The following is a 27,044-nucleotide window of genomic DNA, read 5'->3' as shown; positions in this document are numbered from 1 at the left end:
CGTTCGATGTGCCCATTTGTAGGCCTACTGTTCTTATTTTCAATTATCATCTTTTGTGTATTTTTTTTTCTAAGCCGGAAGTCAGTATCTTCCCCGGAAATGTTTTTAGGCTAATGCTAATTAAATGACGCTTTTGCTGCACTCGTGGACAGTGAGGAGTCGGAAGAAATAACTTAGCTTTAAAGCGTTTAATTAATTTCACCAGATAACTTCACACAGGGAGATAAGGGCATACCTTTGCGCACGTTGTGTTACGTGTATTTTTGCTAACAAAATTAATGGAATAATAAATAAACAAAGGTAAATATATTACTTCTAAATTAAAATTATGTTTTGATATTCTGTCTGTGTCTCCATGGGGTCGTCATTGTCGAGTGGCCACACATTAATGTCACTCCCATTAAAAGGTTATGGTAAATTTGGTAAATTGTTCTCGTGCGTTTTTCCTCGTCGTGAAGACGGAAATTTCCGATTATCCCACCTTCCTCGAATGCAGCATTACACTTGTGTTGCTACGGCGACAGGACGCCGGTGGTATGAATGTTGCTTTCTAGATTTCGCTCACATCTCGAAGTTCATAAAGACGCTCTGTCATAGTTTTAAAGGCGGTGTGCAACTAAAATAGTTACGCACCGTCAAAGCCCTGCTTGCTATCATAAATGCAGTTCTTGAGACAAGTGCGAACATGTTAGCATTAAAATCAACGAAGTCCCAACGGGCTAACAAACCCTCTCGAGCATCCCTTGAAAACTTCATAGAAAGGTAACACGCTCACTTTTCTCATATAATGTTCTCTAGTTGATTGAGACTTCTGAGTTGTTGTGCCAATGCAATTGTTTACTACAAATGCCAAGCTATTTTATTGTGTTCATAAGCCCCATCAGAGTATGCATTTAGTTACGTCAACTCTCAGTAAATGTACTACTGATTGATTGTATTAATATCTTGGAATGTTATTCCCCTTTTGCGGTTCACTTCATCATTTCATACAGTCAGGGGGATATGATAACAATGCCAATCACAAAAGAACACCAGGAAGAACAGCACGTGGCATAAAAACATTCTTCTTCCTGGATTTGATGTTCTAGTGTCTTTTTAATTTTTTTTTTTAATTAATTTATTTATTTTGGTAGACTGCCGTACGAGATCCAGAATAAGATTCTATCCTACCTGGATGCTGGCACACTACTCTGCATCGGTCACGTCAGTAAGACCTTCTATCAACTTGCCAATGATGAGTAGGTATTACCACACACTGTGCATTAAAAGTCAACAATGTTACAAATCCACTCTGAAAAGGATTTCAGGTTTTAAATGCAATTGTAAGAGTCTCGCGAGGAAAAAACAGGGTCGGGGGAACCTTAAGCAGAGATAATTAGAATCCAACTCTGCAGCTTCCTTCAGATCATTTTGATGTTGGCTATTATTCCATTATACGACATCAGTGCCACTGCTAGTTTAGTACCAATTTCAGATATAGAGCAGTTTGTTGGGGGTAGTGCAACATTCAGAATTTAAGACAGAGAACCACAACAAATATAGAAAGATATACAGTATGTTCGACACATCTTCAAAGTAAGAATTGTAAGTACATCCTGTGTAGAGTGGAGATGAGGAGATCCTGGATATTATAGGAGTGTTTTCTGCTGCATGCAATTGGCCAAAAAATACTTAATGGGTCTTATACTACTCTAAGGTGAAATAAAAACATTTCCTTGCAGTGGATCAGTTTTAATGTTAGGATCTAGCATAACTAGTTATCAAAAAGCAGATAAACACACTTGTTTTGGCAGGCATTCCATTCAGACATTGATCTTGGTTTTTTTTTTCTTGTAACTGTATCATCATTTTTAAATTTCACCCACGTAATGCGCTTTGCAATTGGTCAGTGGACTCTATCCAGTATGCACGGCAACATATTAAGATGGCATAACAGTTCACGCTGTCGATATGGTAGAATCTACTGGGATGCCATTTGACTGAAAAAATAGGAATAGGAAATGAGCAGAATGTAACTATTCAGGGCAAATGTATTGCCATTGTGAAACATTTATTAACTGCATAGGCAATATTTGAAGTAACATTTTTAACAGTCATATAAACATAAAAAGTGTAAATTGTTAAACAAAATGAACACTATTTAATCACACCCTTAAGTTTAATGACAAATGCTGAAGTACTCATTTTTAGCATGCTGATCTTCATCACAAGTGTAAAAACAAGTTAATCACTTCTAATATAAACATTTTAAATCATGCCACATCTATTTTTTTTTACATTTTAACACAAATTCAGTGTCATTTTTTTTTTTCAATGTCATAATAAGAAAAGAGTTGCATAGCAGTGAGCTTGCCAAAACGGCAGCCGTCAAACAGAGGCAGTCAAATTTGTGTACATTGTAAGAATATGAAATTAGAGATTCCACTTTATATGCTCAGAACGAGCAAAAAGCTTTAATTCAACAATCTATCAAGAGGAACTAAACAAGAACATCTTACATGCTGCATGTGATACTTGTGACATCTCCCTTATTACCAATCCAATCAATGCAGGGTATTGTGGAGGAACATATACAAGCGGCTGCTTAGCAAGAAGCCAATGAGCATGGTTGGAGAGATGCTGGAGATGACCACATTGGAGGCTCAGGATCAACCTTCGGGTTACTGGAAGCTACGCTACTTTAAAGCTCTGGGTGCGTGGAATAGGAGGAAGTGGAAAACACACATTGGAATCATCAGCCGTCACACAGGGTTGCCCAGTCGCACGGTGCAGATGCTCCGGTAAGAGGAAGAATACCTACTACAGTATGTGTTCAAACATAGCGCACTAGGTACTATGTATTGTAAATCGCAAAACACAAGAGAAAAAGGTCAAAGCTGTTTAGTCTTTAATATTAGTTATTATCATTATAACAGCCAAATTATTTTCAAAATGTAGTGCATCATGAAATCATTCAGCTACCAAAACTGTCATCATCAGTGACATTTCAATCTTCTTTAAACTTTCAGGGATTATTACGCCATGTTTGAGCAAGAATTCTACTCACTCAGCCTAATTTAATGAAAATTTAATGAACTGCTGTGTTACAGTTGAAATTATAGAAATTAAAAACTTAATAGATATATATTGTCTACAATGATTCTTTTTTCTTATTTAGATCAGATCAAGCTTTATTGTCATTACATGTTGTTTGGGCTAGCCTATTTCAGATTATCATTTGTAGAATTATTAAAGAGGTAGGCAACCCAAATTTCAAGAATATATTCTATGCAGGCCCATTAGTTGAAACAAGGCATTCTGATAAATATAGCGTTTGTGGAAATAAGAGTTAATACACCCGTTTTTAGCCATCTATGGGGGCGGCCATTTTGTCACTTCTGTCCACTGAAAATGACACCACAGTTGCTCTGGGCTCAGGTAACGACCAATCACGGCTGACCAGTTTCCTGAAGTTGAGCCATGATTGGTCGTTACCTCATCCCTGAGCAGTTGTGATGTCATTTTCAGTCGACAGAAGTGACAAAATGGCCGCCCGCTGAGATGGCTAAAAACGTGTGGATTTTGCTGCTTAACTCATATTCCACAAATAATAATCAGAATGTCATGTTTCAACTCGTGGGGCTGCATAGAATATATTCTTAAAAAAAAATGTTTGGGTTGATTTCCACTTTAATTGGGATTTACATTTTCATTCCATGTTGGCGCTCCCATTTATGTGTTAATAGTAATAACGAGTTTTAATGTATTTACATTGAAGGCGATTTATTTCCGGATTTTGTACAGAACATTTTCCAACATTTTCGAATGGGCAAACGAGTTCTGCTTTGTCTGAATGCGATGTCTGCTCAAAGGTATTCCAGCATCCCTGATCGGAAGGGGGGCTTCCTCACCACCTCCCCCTAACTCTCCGCTGCGTTTTTACAACCTCTGATTAGAGTCTGTGAGGCGCTCCATTTTGACCTCCCTGCTGGTCGCTGTATTACAAAGGGGGAAGTAGAAATAAGTGTTTTCCTTGCCGAGGCTGTCTGTATTGGTGAAGTAAATTACTTACCCACGCCCCGTTCCGACCTCTCATCTAGAACACATACAGTACTTTATCTCTCTCCCTTCCCCACCAAGTCAGACACTTCCCTCCGGGGTTTGTCTGTTTGAGACACTCAGGAGCGTGCGATTTACCTTGCTAATAAGCATTTCAGAAGACATCACACACACAGACAATGGCGGGCCAAATCCCCATAGTCATCTCGGTCCTCACGGGCTGCTCCAGTTTTTGCTTTTGTTCCTCCCTCAGCGAGGTACACGCTAAATCACAATAGGGGCGGTCCTGTGCCTCAGTTTGGACTGAATTAGACCAAGAAATTCAACAGAGCAGGTGGAGTTTTATGTCATTATTGTATTTTATTCCATCAGCAACTTCACTGAAGTCCCTTGACTGCTGATAAAGCAAACAGAATAGCCATTAAACTCTTCGTTTGTAAAAGCAAAGTAATAACTTAACAAATGACTACCTGTCGGTTTAATTGTACCTCTAAGCCTTTCACTGCACTAATCATGCCACACTCAACAGGAAAAAAAACAATGATGATGGGAATAAAGATTTATAACAGGTAAACTTTTAAATATTTTTCAATGAGAATGATGAGTATGCCAATATGATAAGTACTATGATAAATTGATATTACAAGAAAAAAAAAGTCAATATGAATATTTAAGATCATCAACCAGAAGTGTTTCAAAACAAATATTTAATATTAAACATAGAAATAAATAAAAATGTATTATTTACATATAGCATACAGTCATTTTTCTTTGTACTTTTTTCCATGATGTCTCTGAGCCTGAATGGAGGCCATCTTTACCTTTAAAACTCACTCTTTTCCAAATCTCTTAAAAAAGGCACATCGTGGCTCATTGTGTCAAACTAGCTGAAAAAGTTCAATCAATATATCATTTCTGTCTAGTATGAATAGAATAGATTACAGTTTGCATTCATAAATGCTGCTACAGGCAAGATGCAGTCACTGTCAAAATATATTTTATGCTGCACTCTCTCTCTCTCTCTCTCTCTCTCTCTCTCTCTCTCTCTCTATATATATATATATATATATATATATATATATATATATATATAAGGAAAGGTTTGCCAGTTTATTTATACACAGTAAGATGTAACTATACTGCTATTTCTGTTTTTTTTTTTTTTTCACCATTTTTGTTTTCTACCCTTGCTATTTCTACGACTACTGCGATGCCTGCCACTGCTACTTACAAATTGAGCAAGCCTGTAAGGTTGTGTGTGAATGTTGATGTGTATGTGTGTGCAATAAACAGAAGGAAAAGAAACAAGGGTTGTATCCGCTGTGCCTGTGTCAAACCCCTCGAGAGAGAGAGAGTTATTGAGACTAAAGAAAGATTCGTTTAATTAAACTGGACACTGCAGATACCTGCTTTTCTATTTCGCCTACTGCTCTTATAGAAACATAACATGGGAGCTGACGGTCATCGACAAATCAAAAAATGAAGCCACGTACGATCTCAGCTGGCTCCGGTTCTTTGAGACCTCCGCGGTACTGTGCTGGAATGGAATCGTCTGGCCCGACTTGCATCAGATTTCCACCTTACAGCTCCACGGCGTCAGCAGAGTAGCCCTCAGCTGCCCCGGACTGAAGGCGTAAGACAGTCAACATCCATCCCCATCCAACTGTCCTCTTCACTGTGAAATCGATTGTCTTTTTCTTGCTCTGACAGACCTGGCTGGAGGTCCCTCATGGATGTGGTGGACATGGAGAATGTGACCAAAAGCATGCAGGACTATGGCCAAGACCAACTAGTTGAACTGAAGTTATTAAAGCCCAACATTGTCATGGGGCTTTGGAAGGTAAAACAGTCCACCCATTGCAGTTTATCCATCCATCCATCCATCCACTCAAAGCACTCAACCCAAATGTAGAATTTGTATTTATTGGACAAGTCACTGATTATAATTTATGCAGAACGCCACTAGACATGGTCTCACAAAAGTTGACGAAGAAAAGAGAACAAAATGGCAACAGAAATATACAGCAACAATAACACCTCCTGGGACTTGGTTGGAGAATCGCGGGATAAACAAGGAGAGAAAAGAGGACATCAAATAATAGCAACAACAACAAGCCCTGAAGGATTTGAGCAGATTGGTTGAAAACTGTCACTTGCTAGGACAGAGACAAATAACATCAGCCAATCTGTCCTTCTTAAATACAAGCTTGACGTCAAACGATGCCTGCTTGGAAACCGTGGCCTCTTTCACCAAAGTCCCCGCCCAATCCGACTTACAGGTAGCCGTTATCAGCCCGTGCCTCTCACAAAAGACTCTGCAACGACCTTTGCCTTCACACGGCCAAAATGCAATTCTGCAGTCAGATAAGCTCCAGCATGCGCTGTGACGTATCATATACTAGCCCGACAGTGAAAATTGCTTTCAACACAGTAGGACGAGGAAGTGAATTTCTGGGTGTTAACTATATCACACCCATTTTTCCAGATTTCCGTTGTTTTTTTTTTTTTTTTTTTTTCCTGTCACTTGCCTCTAACACTGAAGCTGGGCAGTTGTGTGGTTGCCTTCACCCCTCATTATTCCGAGTCACATAGAAACAGCTACACTGGAAAAAGCTAAGGTAAAACAGATTTGACAAGCAGTGTGCAAGCCTTATAAAAGAATCAGATAACCCCAGATATTTGGAATACGTTAGAGGAAGTTTGGAGTAGCTCAATTAAGATCTGTGACCATTAGTATTCAGTCAAGTGCACGGAAAACAAAAAGATGTCGCACGGTGGGGATCTTTTCTCCACTTCTTGTAAGAAAAGTCAAGACAATGACAACGTAACGATGCTGATTTGAGTCTTCTGTTCACAGGACCAAAGCAGTGTTGCATTTGTCACGTTCACCCTCCACTTCTATCGGCTTCTGGAGAGAAGTACCCAGGGATGCTCTCTTAGGTAGGCGACACCTCTTCTTCACATGTTCAAACGGTTACGTGTGTCACCAGCAAATGCAACTGACAGCATTCATTCCCGAGGTGATCTGTCTTTGATGCTCTGCTCGGCGATGCGTCACTGCCACTTCCACTACCACAGCGGTTGTTATCTTGTCAACATTCTGCCGTTTTCCCCCTTTATCTCATTTGTCCGTATCAGCTTTGCCTAAGTGTGGCAAATCTGGCATTTTCCCCTTTCTGTCAAGTGTCCGCAACAGTGAGGACTAAATCTATAAGACACAAAGTACACTAGATAGAATTGAGTGAAATCTGGTAAACAAGTCGAGGCCTTACATTGATACAAACAAATCCCATCTGTTACACTGGTAATACATTTTTTTTTTTTTTTTTTAAAGAAGGGGCTTTTAATTTCAACACAAGAGACGCAATGATAAAATAAAATAGCTCACTCACCTTCTACTCAATCTTTCCTACTGCATGTCTACTAACTCATACGTGTGCACATAGCGCCCTCTACTGGCTGTATTTGAGAACACGTTTAATATTCTTTGTATTTCATATTATTTTCATTTCAATAGTCCCCACGTGGAGCCCGTGGGCAAAGCCCCGTTTGATGACATCGATCCTGATTATGGTCTCCATGGATACCAGCTACACATAGTTCTCCACACCACTGAATATGAGATCATGTCTGGAAGTTTCTCTCAGTTATTCTGCCAAAGAGGTGATCTTTTTCCGTATGCACAAAATAACGTTCGACGTTCTACTTTTTTTCAGTGATGATACTATAATCAAAACTACAAACGAATAATCTGTTGGTTGTGAACATCATATATCATGTTGCCTTTCAGATCAGATCTGTGATGGCCATATCCCGCTTACTGCCATTAATGACACCTGCTTTTCACAGCACACACCTTTGTCAGGAAATGTCACTCTGCCCTGGAGGTGCGAGGCACTGCGAGGCGAAGTAAAGGTACCACTGACTTTGACTTTATAAGACTTATTCACTGTCTGGATTCAGTCGCTCACTATTTGGTAGAAAGTACCAAGAACACCAAACATTCAAACTTAGTGATTGCTGTAGTATATATTTACTTCACTGCACATTAGGGGAGAGACTTATTGATATAAATGCCTATTTTGGAATGATATTAAACACATTACCTGTGTTTTTCAGTTAGTGTTGAAATCAAAGTGATCCTTTCTCACATAAATGAGCCGCAGCTCAGCCAGCCAGCCTGTACAATGTTGAATATGTTTTTGGCAAGTGGTTACGGTACTTATTTTCAGGCAGCCCAGGGTCGCAAGAGAAAAGCATGCTTCCATATAGACAAAGTAAAAGACTAATTTGTGATGTAAATCTTGGAAGTCAGAAATTCATCAGGAGTAATTTTCCCCATGTCCATAAGTTTGTCAAACATTCTAGTGGGCACCAGACCTAACGCTGGTAATATTGTTAGCTAACGCTAATCTGTGTTAACAATGCAGTTTCGTTTCCCTTTTGGCATGATTGATTGATTGGTTAATTTATTTGATCAGCTTCAGTAAAAAAAAAAAAGATAACATAATATTAACTCGAGTTATTCCAGAAAATCAAGCCAGTCGAAAAGGCGTAGGGTGAAGCTACAGCTTGACAAAACATATTTCAGCAAAGAAAATCATTGACCACAACACGCCAACATGATATTCATCAACTCACAGAATGAAATTAAGTGATTTAAAAAAAAAAAAAAAAAAAAAAAAAAATTTAACAAAAAACAAACTTTTTACACAAACCGTACCCAACCCAACAAAAACGTACAGTTTCACAGCTTTTATGTGTGGTTCATATATTTCATAAAATACTTTGAGTTCAAACATTATTTTTAAATGAATAATTGCAGCACACATTTACACCTTTAACCGATATACATCTTTCCTCTATGTTAGTCCTTGTATTGTGTTTTTTGAGGACACCAGATCCCCTCATATCATAAGTACCCGTAGACTATTTTCAAACAGCTTCTGAATACTGTGGCACAGTAAATTATTTTGTACGGATAATTTCAAAGTATTAGTATTCATATTCATATATAATATGAATAACTTGGGTACCTATCACAGAACCTTGAGGTACCCCATAAGTCACCTTTAATAGCTTGGATTATATACTATTACACTGAACATATTGATACCAATCATCCAAGTAACTTTGCATCCATTTATTGTATATGCCAACCCTCTTATACCATATTACTCTGTTTCTATGATGAAGGGTGTCAAAAGCTTTTTTTTTTTAGATCTAGAACCACACCAACTGCAACTGCTGAGAATGCTTCCATGAAGTCTAGCAGCCAGACACTGACCTGAAAAAATGGTGGATCTTCACCCATCTCAACTGCAAAGTCATGGGTAGAGAAACTCAGTGTGTGGCTGCTATTATGTAAATCAGCTGCAATGTTGCAATCAAAATCCAGCAAAATTTCGTATTTTTCGCTGACAGGCACATTTCAGAAATGAACAAAAACAAAACAAAACTTCATTGTTTAACTTCAAACTCATGGGAGGGCAGGCAGTCCAGAGATCCAACTATTTGTGTCCAAGAAATAAAAATTTTAAAAAAATCACAAAATCGTAAAATAATATGACAACAATCAACAATTAATTGAGCATTGTCCCCAATTAATTCATAACAGAATCCTCCCTTCTAAAATGAGTCTTGCCCCTAAAAGATACACTAATTGCTGCATATTTTACATAGTGAAATGGAACAATTTTCCCTCAATCGCATTTTTATCATATATCTTCTCTTCATCAGAACCGCTGCATCATGACTCTCACTCTTCTTGATGAGTTCAACAAACCCTTTTGGTGCGTCAGCTCACCAGTTGTCATGAAGCACCTGCAGATGCCATTTTCACTTTTCTATGCCGCAGAACACTTCCTCGTCCACTATCAGGACTCAGAGGGTCAAGTATTGATGAAATTTGTGCAGGTGGAGCAGCAGAAGCAGTTTTTCCTCGTCAACTTAGTAGTTTATGTGACAACCTGCAAAGTCAACAAGTACTTCAGGAAAGAATACTGAACATTTACCGCCTGACATCAGTTGGATTGACAATTGTGATTAAGTCACAGATGTCAACTTTCTGAGCAGACAGATATAATTTAGTGTTGGAGTGAGCAGTTACGTAGAGCAGTTCTATAGGTAATAGAATCCCCTCCCTTTTTTAATGCTCACCTTGAAAAAAAATGTTTATTCTCCGATAGGGCTGCTCGATTATGCGATTTTGAACCGTAACCGAATTTTCTGGATAAAACGATGTTAAAAAACGTTTGTTATTTTTGGGATTTTGTTATTTTTAGTGTACCTAAGCCACCGTAGTTTCCTCTGCATTTCCGCTTCCTCCCACGAGCGCGCAGCCCGATACAACGACAACATCCATGGCTATACCGGCGATTCTGCGATTTGCTTAGGCAAGTGAGCGTTTGGTTAATAAATCGGGCAAATATAGATCTGTAGTTTAGTGTGTGCCCCACATGTACAATGCCACTCGTGAGCAAGTGACTCAACGTCTGAAAGTCGTCCTTTTTTTTTCTCCTCTACAACGGACCTCTGGTCCAGCAGGACTATGCACCCGTACTTAAGCTTGACAGTGCATTGTATTATTGAGTGACAGTTTTGCACTAATCATTGATTTATGTTTAAGTAAGACCAGGGAGAAAGGTGAAAGGCTAGGCACTAGCTGGTTGGCAAAATGACTTGCTGTCAGACTGTTTGGTTTACAGACTTGACTGTCTACCTTCTCTCATGTTGATGATTTCATTTCAGATGGTATATGCACTTTCTTCTTTCATTATTGGTTTAATTAAGAACAGATCTGAAATCTATTGCGTAAGTAAAATACTGTTAATCCCAATGGATTGTTCTGTGCGTATTACGTTAAATTGACTGGCATTTTGAGTTCAATGAAAGAAAAATTAAGTTTAAATAAAAGACATTCAAATTACTTCATTTTTCATTATTTTTTATTTTACAAAGAAATCGTAATCATAATCGTAAAATCAGGTTTGAGAGTAAATAAGCGGGATTTTCTTATTAGGCAAAATCGAACAGCCCTATTCTCCAACGTTGGCTCCCTTGTCCAAAATCATTTACGGAAATGAGCCAAAAAGACTTGGATGCACTGCATGTTCGCTTCACCGTATCTGAACTTCATCAAGTCACCCTTCAATCGACTGTAGTGTTAATAAGGCTTTATGCAATCAATGTTTTTGGGGTTGATCAGCAATCAGCGAGTTTGGAAAAAAAAAAAAAACGATACTCGATCACCTATTCGATCAGAAGATGGCGCAATACAGTATATCTATTTAAACAACTTTACTCTACAGTTGACCCCCACCATTGCGAAAATGCGTTGGAAAAAATGTGAGTTTAAACCACCCAAAAAATTCAAAACAATGCTGAAAAAAATTAGTGAAAAAAAATGCACGTACACTGCCAGTCATTTAGCTGGCTGTGTTATACAAGTTCTGGTGCACATACCGCACTGATTATTTTGTTCTACATTGTTTGTCCACTTTTTCCCAGGCGTGTATGTGCCGTGTATGTAACGTAATAAGCACATTCTCAAAGCCATTTGGCTCCCGTGTGGATTCGGCCCTATCCGCGGAAACGTTATTATTTTGCAGAGCCGATCAATGATGTAATTGATAGATTGCACAAATTATTACACGACAGTCGATCATTGATTTTGTATAAAATGCAAAATATCGACTGATTTTGATCAACTCGATCCGATCGATTTAGTGCTCATCCTGTGAACACACTAAAATGAATGGAAATGATACACACTCAGGCCATCACGTTACGCCCGCATGCACCACCGTAGGAAATCCAAATCCAAAATATATAATGTATACACATTTGTGGTATGTTGTGTCCATTGAGTGTGTTTAAAACCCTGAATGAAGTTAGTTGAAATTGTTTGACAGTAGGTTGCTCAAAGTAGCATACACAAGAATTAATAAATAAAAAGAGAAGTAATGAGAAGTGTGTTTCTCAATTTTAATCAAATATATTAAGATATATGTGTGTGTGTGCTTGTTTGTTTGTTACTTTTTGCCATTGAAGACTACATTTTATAATCAAAGACAGGAAAGGAAATGTTTCAAATAAAAACATGTGAAACCTTATTTAAATGCATCCTCCTTTGGCTGATTTTTGAAAGATAATTGGTCCCTTGTGAGAGATTAGACAGGCCTTTCCTTGGAATCAAATCAAGTAATACTATTGTGAATATTTGCTCGTAAATTAACAGATATTTTCTCATTCGCGTAGGTCTTATGAAGAGAGTCTGTCGAGAGTAATAAAACCGCTGTTTAGGCATACTGTGTTGCAATTAGTTTAGTGTGTAATGGATTCATAAAGGACCAATACAATTGCGATTTATTGTGTGATTACAGTTGCAGTTGTAATTGTGTCTTTAAGGTTATCAGACGGATTTCGCACCAGATATAGCACTTCATGCGGTATACAGGGATGGGATCAATTTAGCCATTAAAAGGCCATTGTGGATACCGATTATTGATCCAATTGCCACATTCGCGCACGGACATCAATCGCAAGTTTGTAAAGTTCTCTGTAACCAAGATGTCATTGTTTGTTGTATCATCCGCAGTCAGGGTTTCATGGGAAAAAAAAAAATGCCCACATATACTGAACCTTGCCCAACGCACTCATAATACAAGCAAGAGCAGCGTTTTGCTGAGCTTCATTTAGACGAAAATGACAGTTCCGCCGTCATTGCTTTGTTTTTGTGTACGATCACATAATGTATTTCTATCGCACGCACTGATCCGAGTGTTGAATTGTCACCGTCAGCGAGCACCATTCTAATAATATCTAAAAAGCACAATGACACAAAAATCTTTGAACTCTTCACAATTCTAAATGTTACTTTTTACTTAGGTTTGCTGCTGCTTGTATTATGAGTGCAAGATTGGTATATGTGTGCATTTTATTTCATAAAACCTTTCAGCCATGCTTCTGGCTTGCTAGGGTGTGAAAGTTGTTTACTCTAGGAACCATATTTTCTTGTCTAAAGACCCTAAACATTCTTTTACAGTTTGCATTCCGATCAATTTTAAGTTTTGTCTTTCAGTATGCAGTTACTCTATTTGTGGCAGAGTATCACAGGGTCTAAAAATACTGATTGCATGTGAAAATGGCGAAAAACTCACAGGTATCAAACATCTTTCCCTAGCCATGGCCACCCTTGGCCACCATGTAGCTCCGCCCCTGATCCCGATAGAAATATTTCTCAAAATGGAATGAAATGAATTACAATTTTCTCTCATCTTTTCTCCATTAACTTAGAAAACATATTTTGTATGGACAAATAATTAAATGGGTAAAATATGAATAGAAATACAACTAAACATAACCAGTGAAAAAAAATACCATTCAAAATATCTCTCCATCATGAGGCCACCTTTAATGTAACACCCATTAGTGGTGTTAGCCGTCACTTTTCCTGGGCCATCTTTAATATTCACCTACCCATTAGTGTCCAAAGCAAATTCAAATATGTACTCAATTTCTGGCAACCTCCCATTTTAATATTAGGGCATTTCCTCGGAAACCCGCCAAATGACTTGAAAGTTACTGAGTCAACTCAAACATTTTCTTTCCAATAGTACGCCCAATGCAGCCAGAATTTAAAGTACTGTAAAGATGTAAACATGATATCGCATCATGATTATGATACGGAATGATGCATTTTGGTTTCAATTTCAAATAGACGCTAACCGTGGTCGAACAGGTGACACCCCATTTTAACAACGTATCGGTGCTACATCCTTTGAGTACACAGGCTATTTTATACTGGGTGGTGTTAATGCAACACCGACATTCTGTTTTTCACACCGCCCAAGAGCTTTAAACACAAGTCGATTTGAAGTGCTAATTAATATAAGATCATCTCTCAATTGCAGTACAGTGTTATCTCACTGTAGACTACATCCATAATAATGAACATATGACATTAATAACCATCTAAGTACTCTGTTAATATACACCTGGTGTATATCTTTGAAACCATTTTGTGGTTTGACTGCCATAAAAAGCCCAATGTGGGTTTTAGAACCACCACGTCAGAATAGGGGCGTGTCAAGTCAGTTGTCACGGTAACAATACATTTTCCTGAAGCTGAGAATCAAAAGTGAGATGGAGGCCAGAAAAATAGTGGTCCTATACAAGAACTGTTATCAAAAAAGATGTGCCTTTATATAATGCTGAGTTTGATTTTGAGCAGTGCGCATTACCATTACATAGTGTTTATTATGGGATGGAGAGCCTTCCTCTATTATGCCTTTCTTCCTTTCCTTTCTGACTATGGCTTTGAGCCCTTAAGACTTCAGTAGTGGCACTATTCCGCTATAAATGTATTTATTCCAGACCTAGCCAGGGCTCTACAGGTGCTCCATTTGTTCAACAAACACCTGCTAAACTCTGCTAGTCTTTCTTCAACAATAAAATGTTATATGTGAACGGCAAAATGGATGATGTGGAGAAAATGAGCCTTGAGAATGGGGCCTTTGAAAATGTTGAAAAAAGCATTTACTCAGGGTGAGTTCGTCTAACATTTTTGTTTTCATTAAAAAGGAAATCATTAGGAAGGTGTGCCGTTACAAAGATACTAATACTCAGATTTGATGGATTATCAAAGATGTATTAATTTAAGACAGTTGGGATAGGCTCCAGCACGCCCGAGCCCCTTGTGAGGAAAAGCAAAATGGCTGGATATCTATTTTGAGTTTTTTTGGGGTTTTTTTATGTTGTAGAGCTGAAACTCTTTATACTGCCTGATACAAATAGCAACATCGCAAAATGAGAAAAGATGACACATCTGAAATCTGAATGAATGAATGAATCTTTTGACATATGGATTAATAGTCACACACATGCGGCTGAGATTTAGCATAGCATTGTCTATGATCCAGCCTTGAATATGTGAAAATGTTGACTCACTTGACTGTGGTGTTTGACGACCAAAATAGGGTGTTATTGGTTCTGCGTGCGCTTGTGGGCGGGGTCTGGGCCACTGGACATGGGGTACAAAACAGCCCCACTGGGCTGAAGGGTCAGCCTAATCACTGAAGTCTGGTGCTCCGAAACTTAAATCCAACTTTGAAATTTCGTCAACCTCAAGTGCTTGTCCCGCAGCTATTTATCCGAAATTGACGGACACGGGCTAGCCCACTCGCACTGCATCTCCGGCTGGACAGAATTAATGCGTTCGCCCCGCTACGTAGTTGCATTTCCTCATAGGAGCTCACGTCTGATGTCAGTAAATCCAAAATACTGTGCAGCTCGCTTTTATATTTTCACAAGTTGAAATGGACTAGAGTAGGAACCTGCACCTGAATTTCACAGTTTCGTACACTAGGTGACAACTATATTTCCAACTAAGCCAGGAAGCAGTATGTATTATAATGCTTGTTTCCCCGCTATGACGTAGACAGGCTGAGATGGGGAGGGGCGGGGGTGTATATATATATATATATACCTGCCTTCAGTCAATCAATCAATCAATCAATCACATTTTATTTATATAGCACTTTTCATACATAAAAATGCAACTCAAAGTGCTTTAAAACATTCAAAGCAAAACATAGAATTATCTTCAATCAAAAAAAAAGATAAATTATTTAAAAGTTGTTGAAAGTCAAACTAAAAAGGTGTGTCTTGAGCTTCCCCTTAAAAATATCAACAGTCTCTGCAGACCTGACGTCCTCTGGCAGGCTATTCCAAAGGTGAGGACCAAAACGGCTGAATGCAGCCTCGCCATGCATTTTGGTCCTCACCCTTGGAATAAATAAAAGGCCGGCGCCAGAGGACCTCAGGATCCGTGAGGGCTGGTATGATAAAAGCAAATCAGATAAATAAAATGGCCCAAGACCATTAACACATTTATAAACTAATAAAAGTACTTTAAAATCGATCCTGAAACACACAGGGAGCCAATGCAGCAATTTCAAAACTGGCGTAATGTGCTCCCGCCCTCTGGTTCTCGTCAGCACCCGAGCGGCTGAATTCTGCAGTAGTTGCAGTGGTGAAATGCTCTTTTTCGGGAGGCCAGAGAGCAGGGCATTACAGTAATGTAAACGACAGCAAATAAAAGCATGCATCAGCACTTCCGTGTTAGCCTGAGAGAGAAACGGGCGGACTCTGGCGATATTCTTAAGGTGATAAAAACCAATCTTGGTTACATTTTTAATATGAGGAATAAAACTGAGCTCAGAGTCAAAAATGACGCCAAGGTTCTTCACACAATGTGAGGGATTAAAAATGTGTAGTTTTGGTAAAAGCTTCTCTCTCTGACCTTCGGGACCGATAACTAAAACCTCAGTCATCTTTTGTTTAGTTTCTTTGGTTGTTATTTGCTGTTATATCTGCCTTCAGTTATATTAAATTATTTAGATTTGTTTTCAAAAGCGGTGTCCTGCTATTGTTTGCCATGATCATCAAAGATGGGTTACGACAGTGGTTTCAAGGAGTGAAATAAATGTTCAGATTGATTCAAACGGAGGATGCGAACACGAGTGGAACAACGGTGAGATTATGTCGAAATCAAGGAGAAAAGGGATTTTATGTTGTGACATGACATTTCCTGGAATTGCTTCGAAAATACTAACCATGGTTATATTAATGACATGTAACTCGTTGCCAGATATTTTCAGACACTCTTTTACCCTAAGGTTTGAAACAATAAATTCCTGGGATTGGCTGGACTGTGAAAAGACAAGTAAATTTGTCAATGGCAGTAAATTAGCCTGAATATATAAAGTTGGAAGAGTGATACAAAAGCATCCGACATACAGTATGCCCTCAGCCGCCATTGATCACTCAGTAAGCTACACCTCTTTTACCACCCCCTCTATCCGACCCACTTATGTTGTGTAATCATCTCTCCATCATGAGGCCACCTTTAATGCAACACCCATTAGTGATGTTAGCCGTCACTTTTCCTGGGCTTTTTAATATCCAGCCACCCATAAGTGTCTAAAGCAAATGAAAATATGTACAGAATTTCTGGCATCGGGCCATCTTACCATTAGGACATTTCCTCGGAAACCGGCCAAATGACTTGAAAGTTGCTGAGTCATCGTCTCGTGATGGTAATGCATCATAAAGACTCATGGTGACGTTATCCGTGTAGTGGCTTCGAGATGGGACAGCCATTTTGGGCGTGTCGTCACAACGTGTTGCGTCATGTCACTCATATCTCATGTGATTCTCCTTAGATGGCCAAACCGCATTCATAAACAAGTATGCGGTGAAGCATGCCTCTATTTGGTGCGTTGATGTAAATGGATATGAAAATGTCTCATTTTTTTGCCGCCATGCTTCAGAATGACTCATTTCTGTTGGTATATAGGGACGTCAGTTAATTCTTTCCGTCAAGCGCGAGAAACCGCTTTTCCTGCACTCGTGAAAGCCGCAACAGAGAAAAACAAATAATGCTCAAGCGTACATAATGATAAATAGTAATTGCATGAAGTAGGAATGCTGATTCGTCGCTATGTAAACACACTGTCACTCACCGAGCTGAACATTAAGAAGCTTGATTGTCCACCACAGTAAAAAAAAAAATGGCATCAAGTAGCATGCATATTAAATTAGTTGCAACAGTTTAAGTGGTGTAGAAAATGGATGGCTGGAATTTTTGTTTCAAGATAATTTTAATTGGACTAATTTAATTGGCGGCGGCACGGTGGTCGACTGGTTAGCACGTCCGCCTCACAGTTCAGAGGTCGTGGGTTCGATCCGGCTCCGGCCACCCTGTGTGGAGTTTGCATGTTCTCCCCGTGCCTGCGTGGGTTTCCTCCGGGTACTCCGGTTTCCTCCCACATTCCAAAAACATGCATGGTAAGCTGATTGGACTGTCTAAATTGCCCCTAGGTGTGATTGTGAGTGCGGATGTTTGTCTCTGTGTGCCCTGCGATTGGCTGGCAACCAATTCAGGGTGTCCCCCGCCTACTGCCCAAAGACAGCTGGGATAGGCTCCAGCACGCCCCGCGACCCTTGTGAGGATAAGCGGTATGGATAATGAATGAATGAATGAATTTAATTGGCACAGTGGTATACTTTTGAGGAGCTATCCTGGTGGAAGAGGAGGAAAGTGACCACACGGGGGCAGTAAAGCACCTTGTGGCTGTCACCTTTTGGTTTGAGCAAAAAGCAACAGCAAATTTGGGATGGGTGGATGGTAGTAGTTTCTTTCAACCCTTTAAATACCCTCATTCATTTTGTCAGAATTTTTTTTCCCCCACTTGAAATAAGACAATCCAATTACAAAGTATTTCAGCCTGAAATAAACATCAAATATTAATGTATTATTATTTTTAACCTGTTACACATTAGATGGCTTACAATAGTGTTCAATAATGATAATAATAATAATTATTATTACCATTATTATTTTTACTATTATTATTTTTTATAAATAACAATAATTATTATTAATATTAATCATTATTATTATTATGATCATTATGGGCCCTCAGATGGTCAACGATTGGTAGCAACACTGATACCCAAGTGTTATTTTTTTTTTGCAATATGAGCGTTTTAAAACATCCAAGCAAGGACAAAAGATGCCCCTGTGCCATGCTGTTGTTAAAAGATCATATCTTCATATTTGTTTCTGCTTTAAGCGATCAATGTTTTGAAACGGCTTTAGCATGAATCATAAAATGAATTTGATCTCTGAAACTTATTTTTTGAGTGATTGGCCAAACTCATCTTCGGATATTGAGCCAGCGCTTATGGTGATGTCAAAAAGCGGTTCTGTGCTTGTGTAATTGCTCTGTTCGCCACGCTGCAAAAAGATACAGTGAACCGGCTGTGTTATCTGTATGCTTGCAAGTTTTATGGTTCCAATGTCTGCAAAATGTTTCGCTGGGGCGTTCACTTTATCCATAGGAAGACAAATGACTTTACGTGATCGGTTTACATTCCCATGAATGTCCTCCTCTGCTGACGTTCTATCAACCTTGTGAATTGGAACACGCACCTCGTCTCATCTGATAATTTTAGCTAACACTTAGAGGACAGCATTCATCAACGTCATGGGCCTTTTTGCCAGTACTGCATTTCTTTCGACGCATGCCCTATACCCGTATACCCATTCCTGTGTATCCAGCAGCACCATGTGTGGCCTTTGCCACCTCAGCAGCTCACAGAATGCTCTGCCAAGGTTCTTTCGTCATTACAAAGAAGCAGCCATCGACCAAGTATGCGCTTAGAACACAACAAGACAACACATTTTGCAACATTTCAGGCTACACAATCTGAATTATGTTACAGTACAATACTTGAATCATGCAATGCGAATCCAGTAAAAGTCCTATTTTCATTGCGGTTTCCAACGAGTCCCATTTTAACAGATATGTGCCAATATGCAAAACATATGTGGGGAAATGGGTTATGGTGTGATTAAACAAAGGTTGACCTTGAGCAATAATTCCAAACTGTAAACACAACATTGCTCATCAGGAAAAGGACACAGTGAAGCCTGGTGGTGCTTATAGGTCACATTTCTCAAAATTATGTATCTTTGTCTCATTTTTATGTTGGGAAAAACCTGGCATTTGGACAGAGGTGTGTTGCCTTTTATAAGCTCTGTAAAAAGGAAGCTCCCTCCTTGAAATTATGATCAGTCGCTGTAAACCCTGGATGCTCCGCTCGTTTATGACATAACTCGAGAGCAGCCTTTGAACTTAAAAATCACGTTTGCCCCTATGAAAGCGGAGTGACAGAGTTTGTTGGTTTTTTTCACTACGACTCATCAACTCTCCGCGTATTTCCTTTACGATGTAAGCCTACCGTACGGCGCGACAAAATGTCAGCCTGCATCTCTGCGTACACAGAGGTTGTTTGAAACCAATTTCACATGTGTCAGAGGAAGTGATGCCGCACGCCTCTTGTGACAGTTTGAGTGGAGCAGCCTGGTCTCAAAATCACCTTCAGTTACTCAGGAGAGACTATCGCTTATATTTGAAAGGCAATTTCACCACCGTCTAAGCAGACATGCATTATATTATTATTATTATTATTATTATTATTATTATTATTATTACTATCAGTAGTAGTAGTAGCAGGTTTGGAGAGCATTTGGCTACATTTACCCCAAGGGAATAGCTAAAGCACAATTAGCACGGTGCAGCCGATTTCTTTAGTTTTTCCCTGTAGTCCTCAAGTCACAAATATCGGACAAGAGATGAAGGTTTTTTTTTAATTCAACTGATACACAACTTAATATAAAATATTGTTTGCGTTATTAAAATGTAAAGCTGCAAATGCATCATTTTAAAGGAAAATGTCCCTGTGACCAATTGACATCGTCAAACTTTTGCATGATTTGTGATGCTTTTCCAGGCTTTCACCGCAGCCTGTTGAAGTTGTTTTTTTCTCTTTAGCAAGTAAAATTCACGTGTAACAAAAAACGGTTTGAATCGTTAAACCGGTTTTTTTTCGACGAATCGAATTGTCACGTTTTAAAATCGTTGCGTCCTTGAATCATATCACACCCAAACGTATTCAGATTGAATCGTCTTTTATGAGAGAGCTACACCAGTTATAAATAAGAGACTAGAGAGTTCCTTGACCAATGGAAACCGTTCCACTTCTGAAGAAGATGGTCGTTGTACTTTGTTGTTTTTAGCAGTGTGTTTTTCGTCGATATCTTGTGCATGATGAAGCCTCTGCCTATCAATTTGGTGGCATTGTTGTTTAAATTGGTGTTAATGAAGATGAATACGCCTTCATTAGGAATAGTACCTTCGAGAGGTCCAGAAACCTCACGGGCAGGGTGGAAGTACCGTAGACCTGCTTGATCAATTGTTCACAAACTCAACGTTAGGGTTAATTAATTGTCTCCGTCACATGTGCCTGAAAACCCCCCAATTGTCCAACTGTCTTGTTATTTAAAAAAAAAAAAAAAGAAACGGACTCCTCTTATAGGAAATCACCTTGTTGTTGAGTTCTACCGTCGCATTCTTCTCTCCTCCATTAAAATTAGACTCGTCTATTTCTGCGTTTCAAGCTCATTCGGATCAACTTTGTAAATGTAATTGGAACCTGACATCACCTCCAAATCCCAAGCGGAGGGTGCGCTATCTCCACAAAACTATTCCGCGGGCATAAAAGAATGCGATTTTTAAGAGGAGCACAAGTGTAAAATATAAAAGGCTGTGTTAATACATGCAGGTCCTCTGCTCTGTTGTATTCAAATCCATTCCTCGGTGCCTATTATAATGTGTCTAGTGAAAGCTTTCAGTTGCAGAGTGTTCCCGCAGAGCATATATCAAGGAGGAGCTGTGGTCTGATGACAGAAAGCGTCCCACCCTGCCGCCACCTCGTCCTCCCCCCGTTGGGGCTCATTCAGTGTATTCCTGAATAATTACCTTAAAGTGATTAAAGAAATCAATGGATTGCAGTCGCTCCCAAAGGCACTAAGCAAAGCCTTGGATTGTCGCACTCTGTACCTACCTGTCCAGCTCTCTTGAATGAAGATTCAGTCAACGATTAACGTTGACGTTTTACATTCCGAAAAGTCAAAAATCAAACTATTAACATTTAGGCCTCTATTTGCGTAGACAGCGAATCTGCGGCGGGGTGCAAATGCCTTTGGATCCTTTTTTTCGTACAAGCGCAAGGCTCCATTTGTGTTTGCCAATTTGGAAGGCGTGTCTTGACAGCAGATATGTAAATGTTGATATCAAACCATGTGAATCATTCTAAAAATTAATTCAACTCATTATTATTGTGCAGGTGCATGCTCTGCCATATCGAGACTCTAGTCCGCGACTAGCAATTTAAAGGCAATTGGAGGAGCCGTTTTGATTGGCCGTGATTAAAGTCATCTGTGACGACTCCCACAGCGGCGTATCGCTCCCTCTCGTAGATCCGCCGGCCTGCGCTCGTCTGCAAAATGATCAATACCGGAGCCAACCTGCCGCTGTGCAGTTCCACAGCTATGCAGCAGCCGTGCTAAGATCGTGAGGGGCGTGGCTTTGGTCAAAGCGAGGGGGTGGAGGAATGAAGTGAGGCTAGATTTAATTCTTGCTAGCAGTTTGAAAACTGCAAACTCCCGCTTTAATTGATGGTTTAATGTATTTATTAATTAAATAATTAATAAATGAATTAATTTATTTTATCTATAAAAAATAAAAATGTGCCTAAATGCATTCAAACAAAGATAAGGTTTGGAGTTTGTAATTTTAAAAACAATTTTACACCTATTTTCCCCGAGTATCGGTTCCAAATATCGGTTATAGGCCTCCTTGGCTGCTATTAATCTGTACGGATATCGGTCCTGAAAAAAAAAATATATATTGGTCTATCTCTATGACAGACTTGATAAATGATCTCATTTATTATTTTACATGATCTTACTAATGCATTATCACTCACAATTATGAAAGTAATGCATTTCAAGGCATTAATTGAAACCTTTAAAAGTACCTGAGGTTGAATCGTGAAGCTGATTGCGACTCAATCACCCTTATTAATGTTGAGATTCTAATATAAACGTGAAGGGATGGAATTTCACAGATTTTGGCATCATTACGATAATATAACGTGAGATTTTGCATCTACTGGTCACAAATTCGATCTGACAAGTCTCTTTCAGAAAGATTGATGAATACCTCAGCAAAATCCCTATTTTATGTGAGTAATTTCTGACAACTCTCTCAACTTTTTGAAGTAGTTAAAATGGAAGTCAACCCAAGCTTTTTTTCAAGAATATGTTCTATGTAAGCCCACTAGTTGAAACAAGGCATTCTGATAAAGATTGCGTTTGTGGAATAAGAGTTAATCCACCCGTTTTTAGCCATCTCTGGGGGCGGCCATTTTGTCACTTCTGTCGACTGAAAATGACATCACAACTGCTCACAACGACCAATCACGGCTGAGCTGTTTTCTGAATCTGAGCCGTGATTGGTCGTTGTGAGCAGTTGTGATGTCATTTTCAGTCGAGAAAAGTGACAAAATGGCCGCCCCCTGAGATGGCTAAAAACGGGTGGATTAACTCATATTCCACTCACTCAATAATAATCCAGAATGCCGTGTTTCAACTAGTGGGCCTACATAGAACATATTCTTAAAAAAATATATGTTTGGGTTGACTTCCACTTTAAGTCTGTAAGTGCTTTAGTGCAAATGAAGCTTTAGTCATGTAAACAATTATAGACCTGTTGAAAAAATATCTTTTGATGATTACAAAAAATATTTTTTTCTTGAAAAAAAATATGTTTGGGTTGATTTCCACTTTAAAATCAAATCAATGCATGCTCATGTAAATTATAGCCTTCTATGGTTTCCATTCATCTTAAACCTTTGTCATTGTCACTTAAATGTCGTCGAACCTTTGACTGATGATTTGATGATTGCTCAATGCCCCAACAAGATCTATGTTTGTTTTGTATAACACCACACAATGTTTGAAGTAGCTGAAATAGATTCAGTAATTTAGCCTATCGCATGTTCCTTGTATCAAAATGTAATTGCATTTGTTTTTTGTTTTTTTTAGGGATGTCCGGTCCGTGTAACACCAAGGACCGTGGGGCATCCAAAGATACTTGGGGTCACCAGTTGTCATGTTTAGTTCATACATCTCATTGCTAATCAGCGATTGGTTCCCCGTACAAGCGGTAAGAAGGAATGGCGCAGCAAGCAGAGGTTTTACATGAAATGATTAACAGCAGCTCGAACATGTCTCACGGGATTTGTTTGTAGGTTTGATCTTATAAGTCCTAACAAGGGAAGGCAGCCAGGGCGGATCACGGGATCTCATCAAAGATTTGCACTGTATTGCCGCAAAACTGTCGGCGCCTCCAAAGCATAAGAGTACAAAACCTTAGTCGCAGGCATTATTATGAAAATGAAGTTGGTGCACAAAAGGTGCATGTGGTACAAAGTAAAGGAGAGGCGGCGCAGCCTCCAATTTGTCTCTGGCAGCACGTCAAGCAGCTGTTCCTCCAAGCTTTAGCGAGCGTCCTACAGTTGAACCTTTAGTTAATCTCCCCCAGGAAGTAAAGGGGGGAAAAAAAAAAAAATCCTACGTGGGTAAATAAATGTCTTTTAAAGTGTTCACTGACAGGAACGTTATTTGGTTTAAGCACTTGAAGTAACAGTACAATCTCATTTAGTTAATTAATATTCTTGCTTTGTAGTTATTTAACCTTCAGGTTTTTACAAAAAAAAAAGTGTACGTTTCTTTTCGTACAAGCAGGGTTGGTTTTGGTCAAAAGACTGGCATTGTTAAGTTAATGGAGTCAGAAGTTAGTACTCAAGTGTCATCTTTTTTAACAGATAAACTGCGTGTGCCGCTTTGCTGCTTAGGAGTGATTGGAGAATTTGCGGCCATTCACGCATTGATGTCATGTTTATATGAGAGTTGTTTTGTCAAATCCGGTTTTCCCACAACAAACTCATCCAAGCATGCATTCTTTTGTGCCCGCCTCACAGTTTTGGGGTTCTGGGTTGGCTTGTGTGGGCGCGGGTACTTCCTCCTACATTTCAAAATTATGCATCCTTCCATCCATTATCGATACAGCTTCTCCTCACAAGGGTCGCGGGGCGTGCCGGAGCCTATCCCAGCTGTCTCCGGGCAGTAGGCGGGGGACACCCTGAATCGGTTGCCAGCCAATCGCAGGGCACACAGAGACAAACATCCGCACTCACAATCACACCTAGGGGCAATTTAGAGTGTCCAATCAACTTACCGTGCATGTTTTTGGAATGTGGGAGGAAACCGGAGTACCCGGAGAAAACCCACGCACGGGGAGAACATGCAAACTTCACACAGGAAGGCGGGCTGGGATCGAACCCACAACCTCTGAACTGTGGGGCGGACGTGCTAACCAGTCAAACACTGTGCTGACAAAATTATGCATGTTAGGGGAATTAAAGACTCTTAATTGATTGGCCCAAAATCAGCTTGATAGGGTCCAGCTGCCCCTAATGAGGAGGTGTGGTATCTAAAATAGAATCAGAGGTGTGCTTAATAATGTGGCCAGATTGTCAAAAAAGTGTGGCAGGTGTACCACTGGTAGTAGTATTATTAAACTTTTGTGTGTTTTTCATTCATATTAATTGAATTATTATTTAAGTACGGCTTTTTATTTTCCAATATATAAAGTATTTCATATAATAAAATACATCATATTTAAAGAGGCATTGGGCAAGAATTCGATCTTAATGAAAAACTCTTTTGATGAAACATTGACTTACAAGGACTTTTGTCATGCCCCCTTGGGGGGGGGGGGGGGTCTGTATCATCTTTACTGGCACTAAGAAACGTTGAGGCGGATGCGAGCAACCCTGGCACACCAAAAAAATACAAATGTCCTGAATTGCTTTACGGCATGCTCACTTCCTCCTTTTGCTATAAGGACAGAATGTTATGGTCTGTGTTTTGAGTTTTGAGGTTAGTTTCATGCTTTTCCTTGTGTTCCTTTGTCTCTCGTTAAGTTATTGAGCCCACCTGTCCTTGTCATCCCGGTCCCTTGTGTTAACCAACCAGCTCCCTCCTACCCTGTGTGTCTTGTCCAGGTGTTCCTCGTTGTATCGTCAACTTGTCTGTATTTAGTCGCCAGCTTTCGTTCAGCTCTTGTTGGTTCGTCTGTTCTGTCCTGTCTTGTCTAAGCCCTCTCGTCACTGTTCAAAGTCAAGGTCGGTCTAGTCCTAGTGTTTGTTTAGTAGTTTTGTTCCTTGTTGTTTATTTGGGTCTTCGATATTTTTCTTAGTTTAGTATTATCCCAGCACCTTGTTTGCCTTTTTTTTTTTTTTTTTACATTAAATACTTTATAGTGCACACAATTTTTGCGTTTGGGTCCTCCTACGCGAAAACCTTAACACGGTGTCATGGCAGAAGCCCCGATACAAACAAAAGTATTGTTTGAAGAAAATTAGATTCATTACCTCATCGCTGTTCATCTTTCACACAGCCACTGGAAATAGAAATATAATTCAGTCCAACTTGCAGGCCAGCGAGACCTCAGGATTTCACGACACTACTACGTGGTTGACTTTTGTCAAAGCACTACCGCTTTTGTCCACATGGCGCTGCCATAATCAACAAAAACTGACATATGACACAGTGTTGCTTGGACATACTTTGTTTCATTTTTTTTTACGAGCACCTACGCCTACTATGCTACTGTATTTTAATTCTGGACATGAGTGTGGTCCTAAAAAAATATAGAAACACATATTAAAAGTATTGTTCTACTACCCTAGTAGAGGCATCTTGCAGTGCTAAAAAACAGTATTTACACTGGTCTTTCCATATATACATTAGATGCATAAGACATCATCAAATCCAGAGTGGAACACTAGGGTGGCACGTGTATCAAATTTCAATGTTTGTCCGATTGCGGGCGGCTGTTAAAAGGTGTAAAAATGACTGTCAGTCAATCCCTGAGGCGTTACAATGCGCAGATGTGCAAAAGAGTTGTGCTATCTCAGGAGGAGGAGATTTGACAGATGTTTAATGCAGCACAGTCCTGATGTCAGGACGCAGATAACAAAACACAAACATTCAGAGCAATCCGCCAGTTTTATTGGTGGAAAATGTTGCCTGACGGACTCACCGATAACCTTGAACACCTGAGGGAGCAGTCCGATGGGAAAAGAATCTGTCTTTTGAAGCATTAGCAGCATTTTTCCAGCCGCCATTCTCTTCTCCTGGTCTTACAATGGATGATATTGATCGCTGGATCTTTATTTAATAATGTTACCTCGCTGCCTTGACATGGTTAATAAAGACGGCCGGTTGACATGCCTTGCAATACTGATAAGCAATTAGAAGAAAGTCATTCTCTGTGATTTTTTTTTTTTTTTTCTTGGCTAATTGTCTTGTTTGTATGCATCTTGAATTTTTCCTCACAATGCTTCTTTGATATCTTGTGAATCCTCATCACCTATTCATAAAGGCTTAATTTAATTTTGATGTGGATAAGAAGTTTACAGGAGGAGTCCAATGCTTCCATGGAAACCAATTTGAGGCAAAGGCT

At 39.4% G+C, this 27,044-nt stretch overlaps 1 protein-coding gene and 1 long non-coding RNA gene across 2 annotated transcripts; one reads left to right on the top strand and one right to left on the bottom strand.

Annotated features, from left to right (window-relative positions):
* The first annotated feature begins 167 nt into the window (after positions 1–167).
* On the top strand, positions 168–12,152 carry fbxo15 (F-box protein 15). Its single transcript, XM_086021465.1, has 9 exons — positions 168–762; positions 1,134–1,238; positions 2,553–2,780; positions 5,477–5,671; positions 5,749–5,878; positions 6,896–6,978; positions 7,556–7,701; positions 7,829–7,953; positions 9,778–12,152. Exons 1-9 carry the CDS (start codon positions 686–688, stop codon positions 10,042–10,044), a joined length of 1,356 nt encoding a protein of 451 aa, XP_085877591.1. The 5' UTR covers positions 168–685; the 3' UTR covers positions 10,045–12,152.
* LOC147127672 (uncharacterized) lies at positions 9,201–26,934 on the bottom strand. Its single transcript, XR_015084502.1, has 3 exons — positions 26,622–26,934; positions 25,951–25,979; positions 9,201–10,007 (listed from the first exon to the last, which is right to left on the bottom strand). It is a non-coding gene; the product is annotated as an uncharacterized LOC147127672 (long non-coding RNA).
* Positions 26,935–27,044: the final 110 nt, after the last annotated feature.

The sequence above is a fragment of the Filicampus tigris genome, chromosome 21 (assembly GCF_054856515.1).
Source record: "Filicampus tigris isolate MCC_2025a chromosome 21, RoL_Ftig_1.0, whole genome shotgun sequence".
In the NCBI taxonomy this organism is placed as follows: domain Eukaryota; kingdom Metazoa; phylum Chordata; class Actinopteri; order Syngnathiformes; family Syngnathidae; genus Filicampus; species Filicampus tigris.
The sequence above is the reverse complement of the archived record's forward strand: the minus strand, read 5'-3'. Positions and strand labels throughout refer to the sequence as shown.

Excerpts from the sequence above, each read along its gene's own strand:
- fbxo15 (XM_086021465.1), top strand. The coding sequence starts at position 686 with ATGTTAGCATTAAAATCAACGAAGTCCCAACGGGCTAACAAACCCTCT. Across the intron at positions 5,879-6,895 it reads TTGTCATGGGGCTTTGGAAG|GACCAAAGCAGTGTTGCATT; the intron begins GTAAAACAGTCC and ends TTCTGTTCACAG. Across the intron at positions 7,954-9,777 it reads CACTGCGAGGCGAAGTAAAG|AACCGCTGCATCATGACTCT; the intron begins GTACCACTGACT and ends TCTCTTCATCAG.